The sequence below is a fragment of the Athene noctua genome, chromosome Z (assembly GCF_965140245.1).
Source record: "Athene noctua chromosome Z, bAthNoc1.hap1.1, whole genome shotgun sequence".
In the NCBI taxonomy this organism is placed as follows: Eukaryota; Metazoa; Chordata; class Aves; order Strigiformes; family Strigidae; genus Athene; species Athene noctua.
Window position 1 is genome coordinate 58,795,682 of NC_134077.1, and position 22,570 is coordinate 58,818,251.

The 22,570-nt window shown below is 39.4% G+C and overlaps 1 protein-coding gene across 5 annotated transcripts in view; it reads right to left on the reverse strand.

Moving 5' to 3' along the window:
* The window catches only part of TRPM3 (transient receptor potential cation channel subfamily M member 3), a 310,579-nt gene that overhangs the window by 63,195 nt on the left and 224,814 nt on the right, over window positions 1-22,570 (reverse strand). For all 5 annotated transcript variants that reach the window (XM_074933038.1, XM_074933036.1, XM_074933034.1 and 2 more), the window contains exons 9-12: window positions 14,662-14,734; window positions 6,542-6,642; window positions 3,522-3,656; window positions 843-893 (exon numbers count right to left, since the gene is read on the reverse strand). In XM_074933038.1, coding sequence (XP_074789139.1) covers window positions 843-893; window positions 3,522-3,656; window positions 6,542-6,642; window positions 14,662-14,734 — 360 coding nt within the window. The remainder of the gene's footprint in view (window positions 1-842; window positions 894-3,521; window positions 3,657-6,541; window positions 6,643-14,661; window positions 14,735-22,570) is intronic.

The following is a 22,570-nucleotide window of genomic DNA, read 5'->3' on the forward strand; positions in this document are numbered from 1 at the left end:
TCTGTGCTCTTACAAAAAATCTCCTTCTTTCCATCTTCTATCCAGTCCCATGTACAGAAATCTCCTTTTTCAAGTATGCTACCCTTGAGGTCCAATTTATATAATGTGCAAGGTTGTAATCTGCGCATGCTTTGGGAAAATATTCAAGTTGATGAGGTCAGTTGCAGACTCAATCTCCTTACTTGATCCATATAGTTAGAGGATAAGGGATTTTCATTCACTGCTGCTGCTGTAACACTTTTAATCCTGAACACACTGCTAAAGGTATTTGGTATCTCCTTCCTGTCACTATACTTTTCTGTGTTTCTGTCCTGCCTTCCTAATGGTTCTTTATAATTCAAGATGTTTGGAATTAACTTGATAAGGGGGGAGAGGAAGTCACACCACTTCTTTTGGTATATTTCTGCTGAGGGAGATGTCTACAACATACCACACAACACAGAAGGAGGAACTGTTTCAACAAACTAGGATCTACCACAAGGATAAGGGTATTTTAGGCTTGGAAGTAAACTAAAACCATGGAAATTAGCTTTGACAATAGCTGCAGGTATGGAAAAATACAGATAACAGCGTAAATCCACACAGTATGTAAGAGCCTACAATTATGCTAGCAGAAGCACTATTACCAAGCATCTAAAACCACAGAGAAAGCAAAGCAAGTAACTTGCTAATTGTGCTCTGTATGAAAAAAGTTCATATTCAGTACATACAAACAGGGCATTCTGTAATGGCAGGGGAAGGAGTAGGCTCTGACTGACAGCTCATGCAAAACAGAGATTGTATCTAGCTACAAAAAGCAATCATAGCATTACCTCCCAACATACCGTCTATAGGACTCTTACCTTTTTGACATCCCTGACAAGATGATAGAGAGTGTTGGACGGTCCATGTCTCTGCAAAGGACAAATAAATAAGAATAAAATAGTTTTGCATTATCAAAAGACCTGCAAGATGTAAATGCTGAAATGGTTTTCTCACATTAGTAGTTTAAAATCTGGCAACTGAGAGCACTTCAACTGTACAGTGTTATCAGTTAAAAACAAAGAAAATCAACTACAAGAACTTAATTTCACCTGAGGTCTCTTTTGTACAAAACCCTCCAGTAAGAAAACCAGAAGAGCTGCCAGACTGGATGAAAACTAAGGTCCTATATACCAGATTAGGCTCCTGTCTTAGGCAAAGCAGGAACCCAGCACAACGTGCACAGACTCTGGGAGAGAGTGGAAAGGAAAACAGCTGCTTAAGTGTCACCCTTCCTGCACTCAGGATCTCCATTTCCACCACTGGTGACTCAGAGAGGCCCTGAGCTCCACATTGCATCATCTAGGCTGTCTCACCTGAATGCCACTAACAGCATGCATAGTCTGTGAATTTGTCCAATCTTCTTTTGACTCCACCTGACAAGCAAAACATCCTACAGCAGACTCCCACAATTTCAATTAAATATTATGTGGAAAAGTAATTTATTTTCTGTTGTGCTTTTTCCCATTGCTGATATTTTAAAGAGACTTTTATGGGTCTCCTTGGTTGTAACTAATGATAGATGAGACCACTGCAGATGTGCAGTCAGTGTTTCCATATATACATTGCTCTGCACTTGCCAACACTTAATTTTATGTAACCCCATCACTGAGCATGATGAGACTTTCTGTGATTCTTCATATGCTGCTTCAGATTTGCCTACCCTGAGTGATGCTAAATTACCTGCAAACATTGTCCCTTCAGTAGTTCCTATTTTTCAGATCATCTCTAACCAGGCTGAACAGCAGTGGTCCCAGGACAGGGACCACTAGTCATGATGTCCTTTCATTGTGCAAACAGACCATATATTCCTACTCTCTGTTTTCCATCCTTCAAGTAGTTTTTAAACCAGAAGTGTCCCTTCATGACAGCTATATTTCTTTAATAAATTCAGAGGTTTTCAAATATTGTCAATCGGGTTTTGCAAAAGCAGGTGGACCAAGTGCAATGTCCTTATTCTCCTGCATGTTGACTTCAGAAATGGTAATAGATTTCTAAGGCTTAATATTTTCCTACAGAACCTGGGTAAACTCTTTCTTGACATAAAATCGATCCCCTTGTCTATTAATTCTATGCTTTACTGCATTTTTAAAAATTTGCCATGGCAGAAGTCAGATTCACTGGTTTGTAGTTTTCCAGCTCACTCTCAGGGCTCATGTTGAAATATGGTATTTTTAAAATGGCCTTGTATTTTTTTCTGCTAAGGCTATTATGGCTGCATTAGGTCATATATCATAACTGGTAGTTTAGGAATTTCACAATCTGGCTCTTTTGGAACTCTTGCATTAATAATTTATGGTGATTTCTATAGCTCACAACAAAATTGTTCAAAAAGGCCTTCTTTTAATTGCAGAACTGAAGACTTTCCTCAGACTAACTCCCTGTAAAAATTTGCTTTGGTACAAGAACTAAAATGTCTATCTCTGTAACAAGAAAGCTCATTCTGTTCTTAATACACAGATGCTAGTTGATAGACATAGTTTAAGCTGATCAAAGATCATATGGGAATCTGTCTCAAGGGTGGCACAGGTACCCGTTCCTCTGTATTTTGCACAAATTTAATGAATACTTTTCATGTTTGATATTTTTGAAAGACTGACTTCTGGTCACCATCAGTGTGAAAAATCTCTGGATAACATCCCAGGGTGGCAACTTATGATGGCAGGGCTTTGAAAAGCACTGGCAGAAAAAACTTTTTGAAAAGGGTTATGCACTATATCACAACCTCTCTCCAACAGACAGAACTGGCAATCCTAAGATAGACAATGCTTTAAGACTTTTTTTCATACCACCTAACCAATTAGAACTTACTGATTTCTTTTGGTAAGCAATAATGATGCGAATGCCGGAATGTGTTGAGAGCAGTTGAGAGCTCAGAAGTGATTTGAACCTGTGTAGTATTAGGTTCATTTTAAGGGCAAAGATAAGAAAACTTGCAAATAGGCAAAAAGTCAAAACTATAATTTTTGGAATATTCAATGAGGACATGGGGAAGTCCTTCACTGTAAATAGACCTCCAGAAATCATCAGATTTCACCTTCAAATTCAATATATTATCTAAAGAACTTTGCTTCTATTTGTTTTCTCGTGGCTGAGTTTCATTAACAGTTGCAGGATTTTTCTGAAACCATAAGGGCTCATACTGTCAGGAATCATATATCACCATCCTACAGGTCCTAACTTGCCAGTTATTGTCTTCCAGACAGTGCCACCTGTCTAAATCTCAGGTCTATCATATTGGAATTACAATGACCAGAAATCAGATGGTACTGTGTGGGGCTTAATCCATGTTTTGCAAAATCCATACAGCAGATTAGGTGAGTAAGACACAGCGTGTTCCATTATATGAGAGACAAAACTTAAAGACAATGTGCACTTCTAACATGGGCAAGTTCTGCAGCAGGTGTTGGCTACTTTGTGCATCATCATGTCATTGTAATATGAGTGGGAGCTAGAACAACGAATACAGAGAGAGAAAATTTGCCTTAGGTTGGTCCTACCGTATTGTACAATTCCTCTAGCCGGGAGATGGTGAGAAAACGATGCATGCTTACTCCATTTTCTATGAGTAATTTCACAAAATCCACTCTGTCCAACACCAGTGCATCCAGCATTGCTTGCTCAAGGGAGCCCACCTGCAAAGCAAGTGATTAATTCAGGCTGTTCCTGGGCATTGCAGGCTTTATCTGGCTGGTCTGGTCACCCTGGCACAAGCAGGAAATCCTGACAGAATTCTGAGGGTTGCTCTGCTAAGCTTAACAAGGGACAATCACTGTTTTAGTCTATATCAGTTTCTCTGATTCAGGGCAACATTTCAAAAATGAGTATCAGAATGTTAAGATTAACATACTCCTGGAAATCCAGATTAGGACCATGGAAATGGAACCTGGGAAACTGGTGACCATACCTCCACTACTCACCATCTCATGAACATCTTTATTTCTCACTTTCCTGACAAATATTTTATTTATATTTGGTATATTTATATTTAATATAAATGTATATAGAATTAATGTATAAATATATTTTAATATTTTATATTTATTTATATTGGGTATATGGAGCTAAATCCAGCGGGTGGGTGGTCACGTGGTGTTCCTCAGGGCTCGGTGTTGGGACCATTTATGTTTAATATCTTTATTGATGATCTTGATAAGGACATAGAGTGTGTCATCACTAAATTTGCAGATGACACCCATGTAAGCGGGAGTGTGCATCTACATGAGGATAGGGAGGCTCTACAGAGAGACTTGGATAGATTGGATCTGTGGGCCAACGTTAACGGGGTGAGCTTCAACAAGGCCAAGTGCCAGGTCCTGCACTTGGGCCACAACAGCCCCCTGCATGGCTACAGGCTTGGGGAGGTGTGGCTGGAGCTGTCTGGGAGAGAAGGATCTGGGGGTTCTCATTGACAAGCAGCTGAACATGAGCCAGCAGTGTGCCCGGGTGGCCAAGAAAGCCAACGGCATCCTGGCTTGTATCAGAAACAGTGTGACCAGCAGAAGTAGGGAGGTGACAGTCCCCCTGTGCTCTGCACTGGTGAGGCCACACCTGGAGTATTGTGTCCAGTTTTGGGCACCTCAATACGAGAGAGATCTCAAGGAGCTGGAGTGAGTGCAGAGGAGGGCAACGGAGCTGGTGAAGGGCCTGGAGAATAAATCCTATAAGGAGCGATTGAAGGAGCTGGGACTGTTTAGTTTGAGGAGGAGAAGGCTGAGGGGAGACCTCATCACTCTCTACAGCTACCTGAAAGGACATTGTAGAGAGGCTGGTGCTGGTCTCTTCTCACAGGTAGTTGTGACAGAACAAGAGGGAATGGCTTTAAACTGCAACAGGGGAGTTTTAGGCTGGACATTAGGAAAAAAAAATTCACAGAAGGAGTGGTCAGACAGTGGAATAGGCTGCCCAGGGAGGTGGTGGAGTCACCATCCCTGGATGTGTTTAAGGGCTGTTTAGATGAGATGCTGGGGGATATGGTGTAGGGGAGAACTTTGAAGAGTAGGGCTGATGGTTGGACTTGATGATCCCAAGGGTCTTTTCCAACCCACAAATGATTCTGTGATTCTCTGATATTTGTTATGTGCACACACATTCACTTTAATTCTGCCTTTACTAGCTTTTTCCTCTGTTCATGGGGTGGAAACTCAGGGAAACTTTGACACCTAAGAGCAGAAATAGCTTCACAATTGGCATTTCTTTGAAGAGCCAAAACCAAGAGGTCATCTTATGCAAAACCTCTTCTTTTCTATCTCTTTCTGGTTGAGGAGAGTAAGAAGTATGAGAAATTATCTCATAATTTCAGCTTTTAGCTTGCAAAATGATGCAGCTTGCAGCATTTATGCAAATTTTTCTTGCTATGATGTGGTGATGGAATGGTAAAATACAGACAGTTTAGTACAGTTAAAATCGCTCCTATGTTTTGATGCATTCTTGTGCCCAATATTGAACCAAGGTAAGTAGTCCTCTTGACTCCATAACTGAAAAGGAAAGGTAAACTAGCTTTAAGGGGCAGCAAGCTCCAGAAATTACATTTAAAGCAATGGTATGAAAGTAGAAGCTTTTCCTTTTGTTATAATTTTTCCATGGGGATTTGTAAATGCTTATTTAATTATAGCATATAAAATTCTCATGACAGTGACAAAACAAGTGTCACAGTAATGGATATTGTGATCCAATTAAACTTTCTGAATGAGGTCACGGTGGGTTTTAAGGAGCTACAGGAAGAGACAGAGTCCTTCTGTTTTTTTTTCTGGGTGATTTCTACCACTGTAAAAAGTACAGCACAAGTTGGGAGTTGACCACTCCTCCTCTGCACCACACAGCATCCACTAACCCCTGTACTTACAGCCCTCCCACTCCTGCAGAGAATCTCTGCCCACGGTGCCCCCCCAGGGAACAGTGTTGGCCAGGGAGCTGGTCCCCACAGGTGGCAGCTGAAGCCTAGGATGAGGTGGTCATGAAGCAGGCAGACTGATGCAGAGCACCACTGGGCATGAAATTAACACCAGCTCAGGTTTGGAGCCAAGCACTTCTGTGGTAACATTGCTGATCATCTCTGTGGTCCACTTGATGACGTCCAGCAACATATTTTTGACATCCAGTCATGATCAAATTCTGTATTTGTATATAAAAACCTATTGCTGGAAGAGGAAAAAAGTTTTGCCTTTCCTTTAATTTATAGCCTAACATTGTAACATGGCTGTAAACAGATACTTGTTTTTCTCATCTTGCAGAATCATTGCTTGATAGAATAAATGTGTTGCTTGCTGCTTCTTTAAGGGTGTGGTCTCTCAGTGTTCAGGCATCGCTAGATGTCACCATTTCCTTAAAGAAGAGAGCATGTAACATCTTTGTAACCGTGCCCTCCTTCAGTAGCTGTGAACGGGAACTTTGTGTTTGTCTCGGAGCATGACTTTTAATATTTTAAACTGTGTTAAAACCACTGCTGCCAATTGAATGGATTTAATGTTGTGTAGGGTTTAAAGTGTTTTCAGTAGAAGATGCTGTATATATACTGTACCGGCCACTGTTGCCCATAAATAAAGATCTGACTGCGGGCGATGTCTACTCTGTTCCAGGCTAAGGCCAGGCTCAGCTGGTCGGGAGCAGATGCATTAGCTCCTGTGTATACAGACAGGGGTGCAGGGAGAAGAGGAGGAGAAAAAAGAAACAAGACATACTTTAGACTCAGTCAACAGACCACGGTAATTCCTCTTTGTCAGAAGCCTCACAGATCCCCATGTAATTTCTGCAGCTGATCTCATATTAAAACAAAACCAAACCTTCCATTGTCCCTGTAATAAAATACTGGTTCTCAAATGTGAATCTATGGTTCTCAGATTGTCTCATAAAAGTATTTACTCACATCACTCTTGAAAAATACAGTAGGTACACATGATATTGGCATGATAACTTGCAGTGGAGCAAAATGATTTCCCTTCTCTCAGACAGGAAGAGCGAGCAGAAGCCAGGAGGGATACTGATCCACCTGCACACACATGTATGCACACGAGTGCACACATGTACACACATGTGCATCTACTAATTACAAACAGGTTCAGCTCATGCAGACCCCAATTTCAGTGGCTGCATATTTGATGCACATCTTTTAAGCATTCCCACGTGATAAGGTGGGGATCATGTACAAGCATAGGAATTTCTCCTCTCTCTACTTGTACTGAGGGATCTTGGTGGGACAGATTTCCCTTCACACAAGCAATATTAATGTAAGAAAGCATGCTATAAAGCTGGTGTCAAGGTATAATATATCCAAATTAAATAAGAAACTATGCAGATGATAAGATGGGTTAGGAGCTGCTTGTTTTTTGGAAGGGAGGGTATGTTTTTCCCTGTAGTTTTAAGGGACACTGTGGGACATTCCTGCCCTGCTGTGCTTTTTTAGTATTTCACTAAGGATTTCATGGTTATTAGCTGATTTGCAATAATAAAACTGTATCTGCGCTTCAGTGTCACAGTAAGAATTGGCCTGAATGAACTGATCAACCAAATAAATAAAGGGCCCTTTGACTTTTAACTACAAAGCTGCTTGCAGTGATCAGGTGATTGTATAAAGGCTAATTTTTTAAAGGCCTGATACCTCCACTGTTTTGTTGTCTTTATTAATTCTTATACTGGTTATCACTGAGTGAGGACAGACAGCAGCTTTTCATTACATCAAAGCATTTCTGTCCCCATTTCAGTACTATTCAAAATCATATACTGTTCCAACTGAAAGTGGACTCTGAAATTGGAGGCACACAAAACAGCGTAACACTCTGGCTGATGACATTCTTTGTGAAGGATTAGTTCAGCAGACCTTTGGGAAGCTTAGCCTACGGTTTAATTTCATAACTCAGCTTTTCAGTCAGTTCACTGCCATGAAACTTTGCCAAATGCTTGGCAATATCTACAGCAATTATTCGGGAGATGGTGGACCATCTGATCACTCAGATCACTTTCAATTTATTACAGAAATGACTCTAATAAAAAGGTAGGTGATGCAGGAGCAGAAAGAAATGAAGAAAATATGAAAAAACAGTGAAAACAGCAAAAGATCATTCTGTGAATAAGAAGAAATCCCTTTACATAAGACGGAGCTTCTCATTGCTATATACTCTGACACAGACAAAAGTCCTCACAAGTGACCTCATGGGGGTTGCCAATGACATCTGAACCTTTCTGAGTTTCTTACACAAGCAATATGTAACATTCAAGAACAGAAAATATTTACCTTTGGGAAGGGCAAAAATGTCTCTAATTTTGTTTATAAAAACAGAAAAAAACCTACCCTCAGTGATTATCATAGTATAAATTAAGTACAGAGAGCAAATAATGCTCTCCCTTTTTCAAAAGCACATTTTTTCTCACAATGTCATTGGATCTCCTCCTTCCCATCCATGTGCCTGCAGAAGTGAGAGCTTTAACAGGTGTTCGGGCAAGCTCTCTGGTGAGCAGTGGAGAAGGCACATGGGTGAACTCCAAAACCGAGGGGCAGTGATGGGAATTCTGCAGCCTTGCCCTATTTTGCACATGTGATGGGGGAGCTCTACCTCCTTATTTTCCTAAACTGACTGCAGCCTACAGTCTGGGTAGCTAGGGGTGCAGCCTGGTTAGAAACCATTTTGGATCGAGTGGATCAGATGGACTTGGAAAGGAAGTAGGCTACTTCCACTGTTCTCACTTCAGCCAAAACTCAGGCCAAACCATAGAGGCTTCAGGTGAACATCTTCTAACTCCTAGCAGGGAGACTTCCCTAGTTTCTGTCAGATGACCTAGCATTCATGGACCTTTTTGTGCTTTAGGAAGGACCCAGCTGCTGAATGAACACAGGACCTTCTGGTGCATCTGATCATGTGAAAGAGCAAATGGCACGTGCATGAGGCAGTGGCTGCATCTCCAGAAAGGACCCCAAGCCCAGCAGTTCATCAGAATTGTTTTCTTTAGGCATGCTTATTACTCCAAATATTGAGCAGAGAGAAAAGCAAGCCACCTTCCTCCATGGTGTTTAAGGCTGCCAGGAGTGGGCAAGTTTTCCTGTGAGTGCATGTGCGCTCCTGGAGATGATGCTCTTCTCAGTGCTTTTTACTATAATGCTTCATTTCATTGTCTCACAGAGCAGTTTGGTATTTGAAGGAAATGTATGGTTTCTCAAGGTCGTTTTTGTATTTCAGGTCCAAACCAGTCCACCAGCTAGGGTATAGACAGGGCAGTACATGTCTGCATGCTGGAGCTCTGATGCACATGGTGGGATAGCTGCTCCCAGAGTGAGGTTTGTTGCTGCAAAGCCCTTGAACCCTTCTCCTGTTTCCTGTTGTCCCTATGTGGTTTTCAGGTGAATGTGGATTACACTGGTGCTACATAAGAGAAGAAGAAAAATAAAAGCTATAAAAGTTTGTACAAAGCAGTATATGAGCTGCAGATGCTGATTAATTGATTTTATTCCAGGATGGACTCATGACTTTTGACTCAAATGAAAAAGAAAGTAGTCAGACTATTTCAGATGGAAGTCTATCCAGTATTAAGAAGTAAAAATAATTCCACTAATATAAGAAAAACTCCCTAGAACAAATGTGAGGTGGGCTTTCTTAAGATACTGTCCCATTTAAATAATTTCCTTGATTGCACTCAGTGCCAAAGAGAATGGATTTGAGTCAGTAAGAAGAATCCAAAATGTAACCTTTCTGAGAACCCCTCTCACTCGTGAACATCACTGCAGTGTACCCAAATCAAAGCCAAAGGATATCTGGGAAATAAAAAAATAAGGTAGAATTAACAGCCTATTGCTCTCATCAACTCAATACCAGGATCACATGGGAATCACCTCTTAGGCCCTTAGCAGTGCCACTAGTGAGAAATCAGCACTTCCTCTTGCTGCATTTCTGTTTCATCCCATCTCATGGAAAGATTCTCTGCTTAGTTGTCTTGTATTATTTTAATTATCATTGTATGCTTACTGCTTTAAATAGGGTTTTAGGCAATACAACTATGTCTATGTAATATTTACTCAGTATCCTGGTGTCTGGCTGACCATAAAGTATGTTCTTCAAAAGAATGTTTTAAGACAATATGACTAATGCTTGCAGTGGGACTCTTCCTCCCCTTTGCTCCTAGAATAAAAGTTTGGGATGCAATGCATTGATTGGGCAGTATTTCATTTCACTATAGATATTGCTGGATATACATAGACAATACAAGGATGGTGTGAAGTTGAATGAACAAGAAGGGGATGGCTGTTAGTCCCTGTAGGTGTTAAATTTATGCTCTGAGGTGTCCACCCAGGAGTGCTTGTATCCTTTGCATAGATTCTTCTGGTAAAAAATAAGATGATCTATCTAATGCCTTGGATCAAAAATGCAGTACTCCTTGATAATAAATTCTGTAACCATAAACTTGGCTTTGTATCCTAGATCCAGGGTACACGTCAGACCTGTGCCATCACAGGATCCCAGATTACTGAAGAGATAGACCACAGGCTTTTCTATACTAGCTAAAGTTTACTGTGATCATTGTAAACCTCTAAAGGATTCTCCTGGGATAGTTTATGATACGTAGTGCTCAGAAATCTGGAAAGCTGAAATGACACAGAACTGATCTATCTAGACAGAAATGGTTGTTGAAGACTCGTTTCCACATTGCTTCTAAGTATGTCAGTGTCCTCTTTGAATCACCATTTAAAGAAAAAAATTAGATTAGGGAAAAGAGCAATGCAAGTTAACTTTCTGCTCTGCATCTCAGCAGGTCTCATGCTGTCTTCTGTTTCAGCAGCTCTTTGGTGAAAAGGCTATGTTTCCACTGCATTTGCTATAAATATCTCCCTCGCGTTTAGCAAATCAATTGACAATAAGAGAGCTGATAGCAACAACTGTAAGGGCAATAACGAGATATCTGGCCTAACTCTGAAATAATTCTGTGTTAGTGATTTCATGGTTGGAAGACACTGCCTTCCAGGACCACCTCATACTACATGATGGCTGTTCAGTGAGCATGAGTCATGACTCACTCATGACTGGAAAGCATGCAGAGATATCAGATCTACATTAATACAACATGGCCTATCTCAGACGGTTACATGGCAGTAATATTACAATATGCGGATACTACACAGCACCTCCTTCCCAGTGCTAACAATTGTACTAAGGAGGTTTCTGGAGCACCAGCTGAAACATGGCTGGTGCTGCTAGTAGGCTCCAGACATTGCAACAGCTTTGTGAACTAGGATCTTTGATGCTGCTTCAAAACAATTATATTTCAGAACATCTCCATATGCTGTCTTTAACTTCCCTGTCATATGCCGTCTGCTCAATTAGCAGCTGCAAAAGGACAAAATCCGTTACTGTTTGAGTTCCAACTGTTCAAGAGACCGCAGTTAAACTGTATCAATAAACTTACTTGCTACAAATTCACGAAATTGGAAATTTGCTTCCCACATTTGCATGTCTCTTGAAATTAAAAAAAAAGACAACTCACAAGCCATATGCTGTTGTGACATCCATGCAATGTAAATTGATAACCAGTTTGGATGCCATTCCCTAATTCATTGGAGATCACTTCCAAGAAAGATAGATCTGCTGACAAGATTAAACAAGTGACTCATAAAAACAAACAAGAAAATAAACTCTCATATTCAGTGCAGGCTTTGGGGGTTGTGGAATATCCTGTCCAGGAGAGTTCCTGCATTGGCAGTGTGCCTGATGCTGGTTTAAAAAGAGTCAGTTTATACAGCCAGCAGGAAACGATACTTTGCATCTCACAGTCCCTTCCCTCCTCCCGCTCCCAGAAAAAATCGCTTACACCAGGGTGGGATTGGTAATTAGCTGGTAGGCACCTTGAATACCAGCTAGCAAGAACTGCATAATCCTCATAAGTGAGACTGAGAAAAACTAACCAATAATCACCACCAGTTTCATACTTTTCTCTGCCTCTTTTCATACAGTGCTGAAGAGGTTAAAGGGATTCATTCCTGAATCTAAATTTATGAATTTCGGATAATTCAGACCCAGACTTCAGATTTTCTTACTAGTAAATCAATAGATATGTGGTTCAGCATTAATACCTTAGATTTCTTGATTTGATGAAAACCCCAACTACTGATGAGCATGAATGAGTATATTTACAAAAAGGCATTATTTCTTTCAGGGTGGGCCAGAACCTTTATACAAAGACACGGTATGAATGAGGTATGACATGCCTGAGACAAGAGATCTCATTTTTGCACACAGTGCATAAAAAGTTACATGGAATTTCATTCTCTGTGATCAGAAAGCTCAGGCATCTGATAAATCTAATCTTCATTGAGTACCTTCATAATCATAAGGTGGTGAGGAGCAGGGAAGATTAGGTGTAAATTTTAGTTTCTCTGGCTCTTGAGCAAGACAAAAGTGCTGCTGCCATCAGCAGATTACCAAATCAAGATGGTAATCTGCTGATGGTAATCAATCAGGCAAGCATGAAAGGAAATGTCAAAATTACTTACACACATCCAGACACCTTCTGAGCTAACAGAAGTTCACTATGATGTCTTGGACTACTATTATGAAGGGGGAAGGTAAATTTATTTTACTAAAATGACAGGACCAATTAGGCACTTGCAAAATGGATGTTTCAGATTAGACAGGACTACTCATATACCCAGACTGGAACCATAGTACAGTTGCTGATGTAAATATTGCAGAAGAACTTTTCAGACAGAAAACAATCCCTCCCAGGCCTATGATTTATTTTCTTCATCTTCCAAGAAGTAGCTTTCAAGGTGGTAAAAGACTCAAGGGATCTATGTTGGGATTCAAACCTTGAAAAAATACCTAGAAAAAGTGGAATCACATTTTTAAAACGATTTGTATCTTATTAATAGAAATCAAGAGCAGTAGTTTCAGTGATTGTCTTAAGAGCAAACGTGAAGACAATACACTTTACATGGAAGATAATGAAGGATACAGTTATATTTAAGATAAAAATGAAAACTGCAATTAAAATGTTTCCAAAAGACGGAAAAGAGGAATGTAGTGATGGATGCAGTTCTTGTTCCTTGCTCTGAATTAATTTATTTTTCCTTTCTTCACCTTGATTTATATTGTTTCTGAGTGAAGATGTCCAAAATGCCTTGAGATTTCATTTTGCAGAGGTAGCAGCAAAGTAGTCATGTTACATGCAGGACAAACAACTGGTACCTTGAATAAAATGAGCAGAAAGGTGGAGAAAGCGATACTACACAAGCCTAAAGAAACAAAAGCTACTGGAGCAAAACAATTGCAGCTAATTTCCTTGGCTGGTGGCTATCAGGTTGCAATCACACTTTTGAAGTGCCCAGTGCTTGTTTAGTCCTCCTGTTCCTACTTTTGTTTAAAATGTTTAAAGTAACATTTTTGAAATGGGATTAATAATTGTGTAAAAGGTAAAATACTGTTTTGCTTGGTTAGGTGAAAGTTACTCAGGCCTTCTCCCTTTTCATACAGCTTTTGTGAACCTGCACAGGAAGAAACTGAGAAGAATGCTGAGCAAGAATAATTCCCACTATCTTTTGAATACCCACTAAAACTATTATTTTTTTGTCATTACTCTTATTCAGGTCTGCTACATGGCATTATGTATGTTCTTATTCATGTGTGGGGGTGGCAATAGCATGATGACAACTGCTAATGAGCCCCATGAAGTATAACTTTCGCATCACCTTTGGAAGTCCATCCCCTAGTATTTATCAGATTTCTCTTTAAAATTGTTTGGTATGTCTTGTTCTTTGTTCTTAAAATCAGTATGGTCTGTACTCCATAGCACAAAACAGTTCAGACAGCAATAAGATGACCATGGTGATTGATATATGTGATTTGTGAAAATCCCATTTGGGGAAATAACATACAAATGGAGGGCTAGACCCTTCCAGCCCTTGACCCTTCATCAGGTAAGTACATGTGCTTCAGAGCCTTTAAAATCCAATGTTTATGTATTTGCAAGCAGATATCAAATTACCTGATAATATATTTTAAATGGAGCTAAATAGTGTGTCTGCAAGACCAGGGTTTATAATAAACTGTAGCAACAGCAGATGTATTGTGATACAATCTTTTAAGAGCATAGGTGTAACATGTAATGGCTTAGAAAGATTTAGCTACCTATGAAGTTTAAGATTAAAACTCCTACCACCCCAATAGCTGAGTTCTTAGCTCTACCAGTGGAAACTGGAAGGAATCCCACACAGTTCCCAGATTTTCCTAGGATGACTACTGGTAACATTTTACTTTGACAATAGTGCCAGTTTTATCTAAAGGGAGATAACATCCCCTTTGGATGTTCTACTAGCCACCAAGACAACCTAAGTCTGAGAAGTTCTTTGGCTATCTTCTTCTGAGTACTAACCTTTTCAGATAACTGGTGGGGGGTCACCACTGATATTTCTTGTGATTCATTAGCAATTGTGGGTGGAGAATAAAAATTCAGAAATGAAAAACAGTAGCTATTTAAGCAGTAAAGAAAGAGTTGGATTTGTACAAAGCGGTTAGAGTAAACAGTATACTTCAATCTCATGTTATAAATTTACCGTCTCAATACCATAGATATGGTCAATGAATTCAGGTTTCAGCACAGCAGAGACACAGACTTAACCCATTTGGATCAATACAGAGTCACTGTGGAGTGAAACTCCATTACCTTTTAGTAATGCTGTCAGGATAGCTAAATCAATATCCTGGTGTCCTTCTGATCCCATGCGAAATACTGTGATCTGAAATGTTAACAGACAATACCATTATTGAAACCAGGGTAATTTTTTAAAAAAGAAATTAAATCAGGGTAGTATCATTTGGATCTCAAAATGTTCTGATTGCTGCAAGATGATCTTAATTTATACATTTTTAATGAGAATCTTATCAGATAGGATTAACACAGTATTTTTTTGTGAGATAAAATTTGCTAAAGATAGAAATTGTATTAATGAGCATATGGAAGAAAAGTCTTCAGTGATACTTACAGGGTGAAATTAGAGATGAAGAATATTCCTGTATTAAAGTAACATTGGATTTAATTTTACCAACGCATTACTAGGAGGAATTAGGTGTATTATAGATTGTGGACCTAATTTATGGCACATGGCATCGAATATTTTCAACTGAAATGAGCAACCTGTTCAAACTCATTATTTTATATAGCAGAAAGTTAGATAAATAATCCCAGAATTAGGATTCTAACAGGTCCAGAAACATCTTTAGCTATGTGTGGTCAGTGATCCATCACTATAAGGTATAAGCTTTGAGTCAGTGAGATGAGATACATAATTCATAAAGAATAAGAATGGATGTAGTGGGGTTGTTCTTTCAAGACAGCTTCACTCTTGGTTAAGACTGTACTGACACATATAGAAGTGTAAATCCCCTTGCTCCTTTTGCTGCCATGGCAATAGCTGCTCTTGGGCCTCTGCTTCTTGTGAAGCAATTGAATCTGCAGCTTTTTATTAGTGCCTTTCCTTTACTAATGATGAAACCTATTTCATAATTATACTCTGAATACCTGTTATCTGGTTTTCTTTTTCTTTTTGCCAGTATTGACTGCTTTTTTTTTTTTTTTTAATAAGCAATACTTTTGATTAGGAATTGTGTGAACATGTTTTATACTCATATTCAGCAGCATATGTTGTCCCCATATTCATAGATTCTTACTCATACAACACCACTGAATTTCAGCAGCATCTGGGACAGAGGTCAGCAAACATCAGGGCACAAAGAACAGTGTACTGTGATAGGCAAAGAGGTATATATATAAAGTGGTCAAGGCTAAGACAACACGGGTGATAAGCTTCAGTTTGCCAGCTGAAATAGCCCTGCAAAGTGTATCCCAAGAAATCCAGTGTAGACCTCCTGTAGCACCTATTCTACCTTCAGTTGACACTAGACCTCTAGCAGTTTTGAAGTGAGGTAAGAGACTTTGGCATCAGTGACAGTAGCACAGCACACTAGAGACTGAAATGGCAAACTGGATGAATAGGAAACTGGCTAGCTCAGTCAGCCAGTTGATTTAGATGATGCCTAAAACAGTTAATGAAGAAAGTATTTATGTTAGGTGTCCTCCTCAGCTGAAGTACACCGTTTTCAAATTAGACTTAGTTTGACTCTTCAAAGTGTTCCTGAGACAAAGCACCAATATTGCAAATGATACTTTAATGATCTGTTTTCTTGCTCCCCCTGGAATCTACAGATGTTTCTGGCAAACCACTTGATGTCTATTCCCATACCACAGCTTTCAGAGTAGAATAAAATAGTTCCAGTGGAAGGAACCTACAATGCAAATCTAGCTCACCTGCCTGACCACTTCAGGGTTGACCAAAAGTTAAAGTGTATCATTGACAGTATTGTCCAAATGCCTCTTAAACACTGACAAGCATGGGGCATTGACCACCTGTCTAGGAAGCCTGTTCCAGAGTTCGACCACACTCTTGGTAAAGAAGTGTTTCCTGATATTTTTCCTGATGTTTTTCATAATGTTTTTCATATGTCCTCAATGACTGGCAAGGAAGCTTTCCCTGCAGTGCAGGCAGTCTGCTCCTCTGACCTGCAGAGCACAGGTAATGTGGGAAGAAATACACATTTCTATGTACATTTCACCTCAAAATACAATTAAAATGTGAGTGGATGAGATCAGCCCCTCTACTGTACATGCTTATGATGCACTTTCCATGCTACAGATGATGAACTGTGCCACAATGGTTAGCAGCCAGGCAGCCAGGTCAGAAGGCAGAAAGAAGGAAGAAAAAGCCTTCCTCTCTTACCCAGTGGGAAAGAGAAACATCTCCCTTCCTACGGGCAGCTCCGGCAGGTGCTGACAATTAGGTTAGTGAATACAGTGTTGCCACATAACAGTCTGATCATAACATCCTCAAAATGCTCTGAAATTTCCTACACAAATTTTGCAGCAACAATCATTCTAAAGTATTTATGCAGACTTAACACTTAGAAATGTTCAATACCTCTCAGTCTCAAAAAACTTATCTGTATGTCTTGCTGGAGACTTGCTCTTCTGGTGATTTCTCCCAATTAACAGGTAAGAATTTTGCAATATACTCATCTAGTTTCAAGAGTCATTATTGTATCTGACATCTTGCTAGTTGCCACTTACAGGTACTCTGGTGGGTAAATCACTGCAGAGAACTCAGAAACAACACATTGGTGCTTTTAAAATAGGACATTGACCAGAGCCCTGTTAGAATGGGCTACAGATGCTACTGCACTAATCCATGTAAAACTGCTGTGCTAAAGGAAAATATCTGGGTCAGTAAAATCTATTCCCAGCTACCTCTTGCTGGATGAATGTCTGCCACTGACATGGAAAACTACCAGTAAATTAAAGACTTGTAAACCCACTTAATAACTCATTACCAATTAAAAAGAAAACCTTTCTTTAAAGGAAAAGAAGAGACAGTGTCTAAGAGCCATTCACCTTTAAGAAGACCTATGGTAGTCCCATTTAAGCCTATTATTGAGTCCTAGCTCTGTACAAATTTAGTGAAAAAATAAGAGAATAGATAACATAGCAAGGTGTGTATATGAAGTCCAGGACATTTAATTATTTAAAAATAAACCCCAAGGGGTTGGGGTTAAAAAGTAATACATACTTAAGATGTGTGCCCTGTTAAAAGAAAACAAGGGGTAAGAGTTGCAGTATTAGACTATCACTAGCCATTCTTTTCCATTGCTGTGAAAAAAGGAAGATTAGTTTAAACTGTGAAATTTTCTTTATGCTGATCTGATTCAAACTGTATATATAAAATGGTTTTCTATTTTTCTGAGCATAATGAAATTGCATTAGACAGAAAAACTACCATTTACCCTACCTAGTTATTTCTTTTGAGATGAAAAACAATTTATGTTCAAAGAAGAAAAAAATCCAAAAATCAAGTATACTTTTTGGGCCACATTGTTACTTCCATGTAGCTGGTAGTTTCAACTGTTGATGTTAAACTCAATTATTTTAAAAGAACAGTTTTTTCTGTTCCTCCACCACCACTGTGGGTATTTTGGGCTTGGTCTTTTTTCGATTTTCTCCTTTTTTTCCTTGGTGTTCATACTATTTATGACTTAAAATGACTTTTTCAGGTAATTGCCTAAGGCACCTCTGTGAACAACTGTGACTTCCAACGTCAAGCTTTTTTAAAATACATTTTTCTTCTCATTTTCTTCTTTACAAATATAACAGAAGCTGATGTTAAGATGCCTTGCAAATACAAAACTGTATTGCACCACAGTGAAGAAAGACTTAAATCTTCAGATGAAAACACACCTGACAGACAAGGAAAAATGCCTCTGAGTCACCAATAAATGTTGCATCAACTTGCAAAAACAGTGTTGATAGGCGTCCAGATTTTTGCTAAGTGTAACTCTAATATCTGCATTTCTTTTGATATGACCATAGTGATCTACTTTCAGAGTACAGTAGAAGATAGCAGCTACTTTTCAATTCTGGGGGCAGCTGGACAAGGACCACTAGCTCTGCTGGGCTCCTCTCAGGAGGAGGTGGTTGGGACCACAGTCAAACTCTTGTGTCACAAGACAACCTCTCATTTGCCTCCACAAAACCTGTCTGAATGAAATGTATGAGGTTTGCCCTTAAAAGTAGGAAAAGACACAAACACACCCCTCCCATACCAAAACTGGAAAGGTCTTCCCTCTACTTCATTGAAGATTTTACTGAAGTATGTTAATGTGAACAGGATTAACTTCCAGGAAAAAACCTAGCTGTGTCCTAATTCTTCCTAGAAAAATGTACTAGGAATTCACTGAACCAAAACAGACATTCTCTGCAAGCACAGTGATTGCAGCACACTGTGGTACTTGCCAGCAATAATTACTGTCCAGCAGGTAGAAACCTCATTTTCAGGCAAGGTAGGCAGAAATCAGGTAAAAAACTGAAGAGATGGGGGAAAAAAAGCATCAGAATAGAAAGCAAGGTGGGGAGAGCTGGGGAGCAGGGATTGGGAGGAGCAGGGGGAAGAGATTATCTGACTTTAGACTCTATCAGAAGCTTTCATTTTAAAACAGCTCTGCTGTCTGTTTAGCACCAGCTCCATTCTTGTTTGGCAGATTATTTTTTCTTTCTCTTTCCTCTATGTAGTTTCTGGCTCAGAGGGGTCAGTTTAACCTAATATGATGCATTATGTTGCTTTTCTGCCTTCACACTAGATACTGCATTGCACTTCTATAGGCAAAGTCAGGTAATACTGTCTTACCTGAGAGCAGTGAATACCAAACAGATTTTGAGAAATTATTCACACACTGAGAAACACAGGTATTACACTCCCAGTTAGGATTTCTCAAGTTCTATATGCATATAAATGCAGGGTAACCTTAGAAATACAAATCACAGCTGTTCATAGATGTGTACATGATGTGGCCTCCTTAATGGCAGCTGCCAAATTAAAGGACCAGCTAAAAAGATGATACGTCACATAGATGCTGAGGAGGGAAGATGTGGCCAAACAGAAAGCAAATGAAGTCATAGGTAAGACAACCCCTGAAGTGGCAGGAGCACTGAGATAATTAGGACAAGGAGCCAGTTGTAATAGGTTGTAACAGGTTCTAATAATAAAATTTCCGAATTCTTACAAATTATTCCCCTGCCTCATTTGTCAATAACTGTTCACACTTTCTTTCTCACTAATCTGGGTGAAGCAGACCTATTGTGTGTGGAGAGGGCAGGATTTGTGCAGAAGACAGGCAGAAGCAGTTCTAGTGCCCTGATAAGCAAGTCATATAGACCTGTAGGAAATTTCTTGAGACAAGAATTTGTTTGTTTTGCTTTGGATAGTCTTCTCTAAGTCAGGCCTAAGCTGCTACACTGCAAACATGTTTGTGCTATATACGGATAAAGTTGATTTTATTCCTGGGATGAGAAGAAAAAGCAATAGGTAGAGTCAGCAGCCACAGTCATCATTAACTGCAGATTTGCCAGGTCATAGGATGGGAATTAATGTAATGAACTGTTTTGAAGTAGTTTAAAACAGTGTTTGGTGAAATAAATCACAGGACATAAAAACTCCTCCCAAATACCAGCATATGCAGTTCTTATTTTAATAATTTTTCTAACCAAAAAGTGAGTTCTTCCCTCCTACCACACCTCTTTTTTTTTTTCTAGGACTTATTGTGGAAACTCTACTGAGGTAGAAGAGCTTCTTCTGTTCAAGGCCAGTATAAGGGGCCAGGACTGAATTTGAATAGCTATTCAGCATGAGGCTGTACTTAGTATTTCCAAAATACTATAAGTGAACATATATTTTTTTACAGTAGGGTTAACCTCAACTACTTCAGAGTATAAAGAGTGATCCAAAACATATTCAGATTTTTAGATAGTGTTTCTTTGGAGAGAGAGGAAACATCATCAAATCAGCGGGCAGAATGCAGTGCACACCTGCACAGAAAGGCATTTTACCTTCTGTCATGGAGACAAGAGATGAAGAAAAAACCCCCATTCTCTACACCTTAGATTGACAATGTCTGCTGACTAGACAATGGATAGTTGAAGGGGAAAAAAAACAGTGACAAGAGCAGAGAAAGCAGCCAAGAGCACTCTCTTTACATACTGTATTCATAGCATCTTAAGAATGCTGCAAATTATTCATGCTTTTAGAGATGTTTTTAGAGAAACAACTATTTCTCACCATCACTTCACTATGACATCAAGAGAAAATATATGGCGATTTAAAATTCATTCAAAGTGATAGGTTTTTTTCCAACTCCAGAATATTTTTGAATGTCGTTAAATCTCACATCTCACAAACACAAACTGTTTGTATGCATCTTGGTTACGTAAGTCAGAAAACCCCATCTTTTTCTACAAAAAAGCAGATGCAGTTGCAAATACAACCTGAAACTCTTGTTTGAGAGCACGGGTTGGTTCAGCATAATAGGCAATTCCTCATAGAGTACATGTTGACATTCATAATTTAGCTAGGCCTACTTGAATATTTCATACGAAAATTACCCTGAAGAGAAAAATAAGAGCTTGATAAAACTAAACATTAAAGGAGGTCAGTTATGCAAAGCCTCAAAATGATTCAGATAATGGGGGAAAGCATTTCCTTTTTTTCTTGCAGTGAATAATCCTGTTTAATTCAGAGGAAAAGCTGCTTGATGTGGAGGTATAACAAAGATCAAAGTGAGCAGGTGAGTCAATGGATAATACTGCAGAAGAAAGGGGATGGTCAAGTGAGAGGAAATTCAGAAATAGAAAGATGAGAGAGAATTACATTTAGGGAAAACCTAAATTAATTGGTCTGCTATTCTGAGGACTAAGAAAGAATTCCAAATGAGGAACTAAGAGGCAGATGATACAAAGGGAGATGTTTGAATGTTGGTTGTAAAATTTTTACATGTTACATCTCCTTTTGTGTTGTGGCAACAGTGCAACACTTCACATTTTTCTTTGATCCAATGCTTTGCCATAGACTCATTGTCTGGTAAGAAGCAGAAAACAAAGAAAAAAATCAGTGATTACAAGAAAGGCAGCAATTCTGAAATTGAGGAGCCATCTAGCTGCACAGAAAATAATTTGGCAGAAATTACTGTAAATGGTTGGCTTTTCCCATAATTGGTAGCTTTTGTTTCAGATTCAGACAGCTGTGTCACCCCCTTAATGACTGAAAAGTCTATGAAAATCTCACAGCTCTATCCCATGTAATTTATATTTTATAATGTGCACATTCTTTTTAAGTCTTAAGAGCACTGTCAACATTTTGGAATGGAATACGCATATCTTCCAGTGGAATAAATGAGCAAAAATAAGTTTTGGCAGTAAAACCAATCATTTTCCTTTGTAAAACATGCTTCATACTGTTGTTACATTAGGCCATTTATGACTCTATTCAGGCAGTGAAATACCAGTCGCTGATTTTAAAGTTGAAGAAACATGAGTAAATATAAACTGTAAGTCACAAAGCATATAAGCAGGGATATAGAAATTTGATATTGTCCTTTAAATCCCTGGGCTGTTGTGAGAGACTGAAATGTCCTGTGACTGTCTCAAAGCTTGCTTGTGTCTGTGCAAACCTCCAGGAGAAGCTGCTGGTCTGGTGGATGCTGCTCAGAGAAGTGGGAGTGTATTGAAGGATGCACCCCTCCCCACTTCTTTGCGGTTTCATTGCCCTGACTCTTTACATAAGCATCAAAGGGGCAGAGGTGTGCTGAGCTGGCCCCATCCTGTAGCCGTTTGTGGCTCCATTGTGTAGGCCAGGCCCCGTGCCTGCATTGCTAATGAACTGACAAGAGGCAAATGTTCCTGATGCAACAAAACCTGTTGGACCAGAGGAAAAAAAAATCCCAACCAACCAAGCAAAAAGCAAGCAGATATGCTGATCAGTGGGTATGATGAACTTAAAAAGGCAGCAGAAAATCTTGCTCCTTGTGCATCCACCATCGAAGCCAGATCTGTGTGCACCCACCACCAAAGAAATGAAGACTGAGGACCAACGGGATGCCGCTGGATCCATGGTGGTGACTTCTTGCAGCCCTATCCCACATCCTTGCTTAATTTCTGCCTTTTCCTTCCATTCTGTCCTATCGCTACCCCTCTTCATTTT